The 8,539-nt window shown below is 40.2% G+C and overlaps 2 protein-coding genes across 3 annotated transcripts in view; one reads left to right on the forward strand and one right to left on the reverse strand.

Moving 5' to 3' along the window:
* Nucleotides 1-1,965: 1,965 nt before the first annotated feature.
* On the forward strand, nucleotides 1,966-3,880 carry pdyn (prodynorphin). The gene is made up of 3 exons (XM_019891610.1): nucleotides 1,966-2,098; nucleotides 2,288-2,424; nucleotides 3,183-3,880. Exons 2-3 carry the CDS (start codon nucleotides 2,302-2,304, stop codon nucleotides 3,723-3,725), a joined length of 666 nt encoding a protein of 221 aa, XP_019747169.1. The 5' UTR covers nucleotides 1,966-2,098; nucleotides 2,288-2,301; the 3' UTR covers nucleotides 3,726-3,880.
* Nucleotides 3,881-4,387: 507 nt separating this feature from the next.
* Nucleotides 4,388-8,539, reverse strand: part of gmeb2 (glucocorticoid modulatory element binding protein 2) — an 8,390-nt gene continuing 4,238 nt past the window's right edge. Inside the window, exons 7-10 of one of the 2 annotated variants that reach the window (XM_019891609.1) lie at nucleotides 8,183-8,245; nucleotides 7,946-8,083; nucleotides 7,702-7,824; nucleotides 4,388-6,284 (exon numbers count right to left, since the gene is read on the reverse strand). In XM_019891609.1, the coding sequence (XP_019747168.1) occupies nucleotides 5,686-6,284; nucleotides 7,702-7,824; nucleotides 7,946-8,083; nucleotides 8,183-8,245 (923 nt within the window). In that variant the 3' untranslated portion in view covers nucleotides 4,388-5,685. Of the gene's footprint in view, nucleotides 6,285-7,695; nucleotides 7,825-7,945; nucleotides 8,084-8,182; nucleotides 8,246-8,539 lie in introns of both variants that reach the window. The other variant, XM_019891608.1, reaches the window with a different exon arrangement.

An 8,539-nucleotide genomic window follows, 5' to 3' on the forward strand; every position in this document is an offset into this window, starting at 1 on the left:
AGTAGTTGTCCTCATGTCACATATCGTAACAGTTCCAACTTGGTAATGACCGCTGGATAAATCTATTGGACGCAGTGCGACATCGCATGTGTCTTTTATTTAATCTGACCATTCCTGCTCAGTCAAAATGTGCTCACACATCAGCAAGGCATTGCAGCTGGTATAGTATGTTTTAAATTCTAATCTGATGAAAATAATACTCCTAATCCTGTGGAGATTATCGCCAAACCTGATGTTCTTTAAACTTTCCTTCATTAAATTTGGGGACCTTATAGAGTCACACACCCTTGTGGGTCTTTCTCTTTGAGCTTGAATGTGCTGCCAACTGTGTGTGTGTGTGTGTGTGTGTGTGTGTGTGTGTGTGTGTGTGTGTGTGTGTGTGTGTGTGTGTGTGTGTGTGTGTGTGTGTGTGTGTTTTGGACATGCTGGTTGTATTTTTGAAGCTAGCTAACACTTTGTCGACAGCACAGAATAGGCACCGTAAATTTTCTTTAGCTGACACAAATCCAAAAAATGATTTGCAGCCCTAAAACACGAATCTCTCCCCTTCCTCCATTGTTATTTTTAATGTGGTCAAAATATGACATAGTACATATGTGATATTACTCTCCCAGGCGTAAGGCAAATTGTAGAGTCCCAGAATGCTTCAGTTCAAGCTGTAAACACTGTAGCTCCTCATTGGCATGAGTTCCATAATGTACAGTTGTTAGATTTATTTAGGAATGGGGTCTCCTCCAGTATTTTATTATTTGTTAATTATTAGTTTTGTTCCACGTACACACGATAGGTAAAAGAATGTTTGAAAAATACGCGATTCCTATTCGAGTGTTGTCAAATGTCTCTTACTGGTCCACCCAAGCGACAGTAAAGAACTGTAAAAACGTATACTGGAGTGAATGAATGGTAAGCGACAGTAAGTTTTTTTGGTCGCTGCATCGTTCATTGCTATACAGTAATGAATTGTGATCTTTCAAAGTCACTGTAGTCAGATTACTTCACTGAGAAAAGTCTTGAGTTAGATGAATCATTACTGATATTTGAGTCACACGTTACTTTTGAACAAGCTCCCGGCATCATCGACCTATGAACAATACCTGAGCACATAGCCCAATTTTTAGGGGTCCCAAAGTACCTTTGAAAAGAATAGCACCCCCAATCAATCAATCAATAAATAAATAAATAAATAAATAAATAAATAAATATCACTATCTGAGGAGAAGAAGAAGAGGATGTGACTGCCTGTGTAGAAAAAAGAAATGGTATAAAATGTACTCACTGAAGAGGGGTTTATTCCAGAAACATTCATATTGTCACTGTTTATGTTGAGGAACTGCTGTATCAAAAGACGTCCTCCACAAGATATTATTAGGATTTCCATCTATTGATATTTTATCATTACAATCCTTTTCTCCTGTGCTGTGGCTCATCATTTAAAGTACCATTACCCTTTATCAGATTTGGTTTACTCACAAACTTTCTGTGCACGTTTTGTTGTTTTCTGGAGTGGTCAGGGCAGGTCGATGCACCGCTTCTAACAAATCCCCCACACCCTCACCTTAACATACAGCCCCCTGTCTTGCCAGTCTTTGTAGCACCCATATACCTCTCTGTAGCACCCTTAAACCTCTGATCCTAGAATCGCCCCTGGTTGAGAGATTTAAAGATAGAAAACGACTGTTCAGTTGTTATGTTGGTGTAGCAGAGGCATATTTAGACTATTCGACGTCTCCTTTCTCATAGGCTGTAGCCTATCCTTTCAAAATTATACTCAAAAACGAAGCATTGTTCTCAGTTGAAATCTTGAGACATAGGCTATGATAAATGTTGGACAGAGTGCGTGATTACCCCATCTCTTACCCCATGCCCTCTTTTCTGTGCGCGAGTGTTGTCAGAAACTCCCCAAGCATATTTACGGACTATGGTTCTCTCTCATTGGTGCACTGGGGAACTGCGTTGATGCGCATGCAGTGACACTGTCGTGATCACGGTGATAAAAAGAGAGGCAACGAAGAGAAAACAAGCACCAGAGTCAAGAGGGAGGAGAGCAAGCAGACATTTGATGGTGGAAGCACCTCTGCACATTTGATCAACTCTTGAGGTACACCACAAACTTTCGTGATTGTCTTCATTGTATTTTAACAACATATTATGTACTCACTTTTGCAGTTGTATTCTGGACCTTTTCTCAGAAATAAGAGTTACATACTTTTTCCAATCATCTTGAGGTTGACCCTCTCAGCAACATATTTATAATTCAACCACTTCTGGTCCTTATGTGCATTCTCAGGAATCTGCTGAAGGATGGAGTGGTATGTCCTGGTGCTGATGCTGAGCTTGCCCCACTCTATGCACGCACATTGTTCTTCACAGTGTCACAAGTGCTTGCAGCATATCCTCAAACCCAACAGCGCCGACAGTAGCTTGGTAAGAAGATGGGTTAATATACACTACAAGTTCTCATGAAATGTAATTTTTTTTAGGTTGGTTGAGGTATAGTTTGTTTTACATACTATGGGTGAATTTGAATTTCCTTCAAGGGATGAATAGTATACAGGTATCTTTAAAAAAATTATAAATGTGCAATTGTGTCATTTTGCAAAGGATGTGAGTCTATAGTGTGCACTTGCATTTATTAAATTGAGTCATTTCATGGATTTTTTTGGATTATCGAATACTATATCACTTCATATCAAGCTCTTTTACTGCTGTCATGAAGGTTTTCAACACTATTGGAGACAAAAAATGAATGAAGGAATGCTTGAAAAGATAACATCTGATCTTATACTATATCAAACTCATCTTTATTATGGTTTCATCGCATTTTCATTTAATGTACCCTGATGGAAATGATGGTCTGTGTAATGCATTTATACATCTTTACGAATGAAGTTGTTTTAATGCATACATTGTTCTCTCATTACACACAGCTCTGGGGGGGAAATAAATTAATTGGAAAATGATCATTTTCGCAGATTTTTCCAGGGACTGTTCAAGAAAAATGAACATTTAAATTTTATTATTAAAAATACTGACAACCCCCAAATTCCAAATGTCATTTCGAGCACATATTTGGATACAAATAAAAACATGTTAAAAATAAAAAGATTTGGATGTGTTTTTTGGAAGAGAGTTGTATTTTATTTCTGATAGGAACGTGACACTTGTCCGTGGTTGTTTTGCAGTGGTGCGGGGTGTTGTGTGAGGATGAACCGGCGCTGTGTGAGCGGCTGGAGGACGTGATCTACGAAGGTGAGAAGGCGCAAGGGGATGAAGCGGAGGAAAGGGGCAGCAAACAAGCCGACGCGCAGTTAATGAAGAGGCTGGACCAGAGCACCAAGGAGCTACTCTCCTCCCCATGGCGGGACAAGTACGTCGCAGCCAAAGTGGCGGACTTGTTTAAGAAAAAGACCGGGGAGAGAGTAGCGGACGAGGTGGCAGAAGAAGCGGAGGACAGCTCGGAGGGAGACGCGCCGCGCGGCCACGATCACGTGAAACGTTACGGCGGCTTTTTACGCAAGTTCGGCACCAAGTCCAAGAGAGGCGAGCCCGAGGAGCTTCAGAAGCGCTACGGGGGCTTCATGAGGCGAATCAGACCCAAAGTGAACAACATCAAGTGGGACAAGCGCTACGGTGGCTTCCTGCGTCGTCACTTCAAGATCTCGGTGCGCTCCGCCGAGGAGCCTTTCTCTTCCGACTACGACGACCGCAGTCGAGAAACGAGATGAACTGTGTATAGAGCGCACTTTACTTCGACTTCTATTTAACACAAAATCATGCCTGCTGTACTCGCTGCCTTCTCATCTGTGCCGTTAGTCATTTAGTTCGAGGTTGTTGCTTGTTTAATAAAACCACCAATAAAACTAAGACTGCAAATTCTGTCCATAAAGTTAAATAAAATCTTATTTATTCTCCACCAACAATATTGGACGAATGTAAATATTTTCCTTATATTTTATCGAAAGTGCTGATGGTAAAGAATGGCCATTTTATTTGATATGATTCGTCCAGAGTTCTAAAATGGAACCGAAGAGGACTCAACCTAGAAGATAAAACAAATTGGACATGGGCTCGTTTTATCACTCATAAAATAGAGAATACAAAGACATATATTTTCAGTGTACCTGTACATTTTCCCCAGTTAGCATGTCTTTAATGCCATCTTGTGGCCAAGAAAAATGCACAAAGGGATACATTTTCAGGCGCCCCAATTACTTTCACGTGAAGATTGTAACTGTAGTTTTCACTGACTGAAGTCGGCTTGTTTGACTCAGCACCCTGAATTTATTAAAGAGCGGGAGTTTTATGTTTATTTCTATTATGTTCTTTCAGGTAAGGATCTAGTATGAGCCATATCTAGATACAAAACATTGCTATATTTAAATGGACAAAAGATGCAAACACTTCGCTTTTAATTTAAGCTAATTCAAACAAAATGTGTAATGCACATTTCATCTCTATCCTATCAGATTCTAAATGGCCGTTTTGAAGGCTCTTATACCGGTAGGGAAGGTGAAACTCAAACTTCTTTTAGCTATTATTAACATGAATTAATTGAACTCCATTTGATTTTATAAAGTGTAAAGATCTTGCCAGACTGTTTTTTTACACTTTTGACAACCTCTAATTGCTATTTTCTCTGAAAATTAACACAAGTAATGCAAAACCATACCAAGTCATTAAAATGGATAGAATTTTTCATATGCAATATGCACTAAAGCATTTATTTCATAAATTAAAATGTCCAAATCAAATAATTCATGTTCAACACAAAGGTATATTTACAACACATCTTGATGAGCAATTCAGACTATCAAACCAAAAGTAAAGTATTTGAAACATTTTGTTGATCGTCAGTATAAGTAGCATGGCAACATGCTGGTAGACAAGGAACTCAACCAAGAGGAACACAACACGGGAAACACCGGCAGGACATCCATGAGTGTGTTCGTGTTCTTTTCTCTTGGCTGGTGACTGTTTACTACAAGGCAAATATATCTTTGGTTGAGGCACTTTCTGAGTTCCGATTCCCAATGTCGCAAAAAGATAATGGTATCTAACAAAGGATGCTCAAACTTAGCACAGATAAGCACAATCCTTCACAACAATGCCTTGTTATCTGGTGAACAATGACAAAAATTGAGTTGCTGCCTTTTCAAGGAAGCCTCAAATTTTGTACCGTGAAACCCCGCTATTTGTGAGTGACCGAGCGCTGCCGCAAATAGTGAAAAATCCGTTAGCAATTGGCACCATTCGAAAAACGTTGATATTTATGAATGCCACAAGATGGCATCCAAGGGCGACTTTTGTCCAAATAAAGCTTCTTAACCCATTTCAACGTAATTCATTAGTACCAAGATGCCACAAAATTGAGGTAAAGCAATACTTCTATTGCTTTGACCTCAGTGAAAATGTGAGCTTTTCAGCAAATAACAGAGGATTGTCTAAAAAAATAAATAAATAAAATAAATCTGCAAATAAACAAATTTACGAATGCCAAACCGCTAAGTGCGGGGAGTCACTGAATAACCTTTCATCGGCAACTGTATTATTCTAAATGGATGAGGAAAAAGCTCAATACTGCAATGGTCTTAAATACATTAATCAACAAAAATGTTCTCATTTCAAACAAAGACACCCCCCCCTCCCTCCAATGTGTCCCTGAACATAGGAAATGCGAATTTGCCATCATTGCTGCTCCACCAGCTGCTGCATGTCATCCGCTCTCACCTCATTGTGCTGACCTTCTTCATTCTCACCAGCGTGGACTCCCTGTAGGAAAATGTCTGTGGTTGTTGCCGTGGCGTCCACCACAGCAATGGTGCCGACCGGCTGTGCGATGCTTGTGTTTTGTGCGGCGGCCAGGCCCTGCAGCGTCACCAACTGGAAATGAGGACTAACCATTTTGACAAAGGTCGAAGAGACGACAGTGCCGCTCTCTGAAGACGTCCCCTCTTGACCCGCCACGGCGGAGAGCACCGTCAGGTTGGAAGCGTCGGCCGCCAGGTCCGAGCCGTTGAGCGGCGAGGTCAGCAGAGTGTAGCCCCCCAGGTTTGTGGTAGTTGGAGGTCCCGCCACGGTCAGGAGCTTGCCGAGTGGCACGGCGCTCAGCTGGCTGAGAGGCACCGCGACCTGTGTGGGCGCGGGACCGACAATGCGGCTCATCCGGGAGCGTTTGGGCGCCGGGGCTGCAGGCGTGAGGTTCATCAGGACGTTGTTGAGGTGTTGAGATTTGCTTTTCAGCTCCTTGGCTCGCTTCCTGTGCTCATCACACTGTTGCTCAAGAGCTGTAAATGGACACAAGAAAGAGCCAAACATTAGTTATGTCTCTTTTTGCAGGAATCAGCCTTCATATACACCACATTCCAAGTTATACTGGCCAACCAATTTTTAACGTTTTTTTTCTTAATCAGAGATGCAAGTAAACTTTTCCAAATATTTTTTTGTGTACAATAATAATAAAACATGAAATAATTAAGTCTTAGGTTCAGCAATAGATGGATTTTTCCCTCCTTAATGTCAGTTATGAATTACAATTCATGGTAAAATCCTTATTGCACAAGGTTTAATGCGTCAAAAAAAAGTTTCTCAAAAACCTGATTCTTTTAAACTGAGTCAAAAACATCTTCAGGGATACAAAGTCATCGAATTAAAAATTTCTCTTGAGGAGTGTTATGATGAAAATAGGCTGAAAAGTATATAATGTTGGTTGATATCGATATATATTATGTTTTTTCCTTTGAACGATTGAAAATAAGTCTGAACGATTGAAAATAAAGACCCGGAGGGGGAAAAAAAGGCAGAATTTTATTTGAACATATATTATGTAATCTTTAATAAGAAGTCAACACAACTATGAAAAAGTCAAATAATATGGTAAATATAAAGATAAAATAAACAACTTTTTTAACATGCTTAGTAGGGCTGTGCGTATGGCTGAAAAATTTCACAACATAACTATTTTTTATAACTCAATGTTGACAATTTTTTTTTTAAACCTATTTAAAATTAAGAAAAACAATGAGCCGTTTTTGTGTACATTTTAACGTACAGTACATGTACTGTACAGTTTCTCCTCCACCAGTTTATTGCATATGCTTATTTGCGTTAGATGCTACCCCAAAACAGTATTGTTATTACATTAATCTTCATTCAATGTTCATCCAACATCAGTGTAGTGACCGAATACTTTTTTCAAGTGCATGCGTTGGTGTTGACCAAGCGTTTTAGGACTACTTCATCTTCTTAGTGGAGTCCATATTGCCATTATTAGTCTCTTCATATTTAACTTGCAGGTAGGTTAGCACGTCCGCCTCACAGTGCAGAGGTGCAGGATCCGATTCTGGCTCTTCTCTAACAGTTGATAACTTGAAAATTATCAAATGTTTTTGCAACTATCTGAGAAATATATCATTTACACCAGTGTACTGTATATCCCCAATGAGCATTTACATGATCAGGAGTCCTGTCATATCGGTATCATTAATTTAAATGTTTTTCCCCAACATTAAAAAAAAAAAGTAATTTGTAATAATTATCTTTACTTTTATCTAATTCAACCATTGTTGGGTTGTTTTATTGTAAATCAAAAAAATATCAATGTACAGCCTGGCCCATCAGTCCCTTTCAAAAATTACATTAAGCTTTTGAGCACAAAAGTTTGCCGAGCCCTCATAAAAACAGTGTGTTTCAACATACACTGACCAACGAGGCTGCTGGTGTACTGCTCTCTGTAATGGTCCATCTGGCTCTTATGACTGCTCAAAACCTTCTTCACAAGATCCAGCATTCCAAAGTTGTGCACGATGCTGTCGAGCAAAGCAGCATCTGGCAAAACAAAACACTCCATGTCAAATGTGTCAGCTGGTTGTTGCGATACTGGATCAAATGGCCTCGCTCAAGCCTTGGCAAATCAGAAAACAACCTCTTCACTTAATGGGATTCTAACCTTTGACCTGCAGTGATGGCTCACACACTCTTTCATGTAACCCCTTTAGAACCTCTTGGAGCTCCTTCTGGAAGTCCTCAATCACCTCCTCCAGCAGCCCTGCGTCCTTCAGTGCACGCCAGAATGACAGCGCATCCTCTGCACACACAAATACATGCGAACAGAGTGGAATCCGGTGCTGTCACTCCCAACCGCCATTTCCTTTTCAAGCGAATGGGTGCAAAGATTCAGAAGCACCTCCAACGGCTGTGACTCCTTCTGAAGGTCCCTCTGATCCCTCTGGGTAGGAGTCTCCATTCACTAGAATGGAAACAATATAATGTTTCAACAAAACCCTCTATTTTTTTTTTTTTTTTTTGTGTGTGTGTGTTTTGTTTTTTTATAATTCAGATTAACCACACACAAGCGTGGTAGTTCATTTGACTTTGGCCGCCTCGCCAGATGTACCACAGGCTTTAAGAAACAAACAAAGCAACAGCATAAGAACAAGAAAAATAAAGCATGGGGTGCTATGGGTGTGTTGAGCAGCATTATTGAGGGGTATTGAATTAGTTGGTAAGAGAAAATGGAAGACTCGGGGGGGGGGGGGGGGGG

Source organism: Hippocampus comes, unplaced genomic scaffold (assembly GCF_001891065.2).
Source record: "Hippocampus comes isolate QL1 unplaced genomic scaffold, H_comes_QL1_v1.1 scaffold174, whole genome shotgun sequence".
In the NCBI taxonomy this organism is placed as follows: Eukaryota; Metazoa; Chordata; class Actinopteri; order Syngnathiformes; family Syngnathidae; genus Hippocampus; species Hippocampus comes.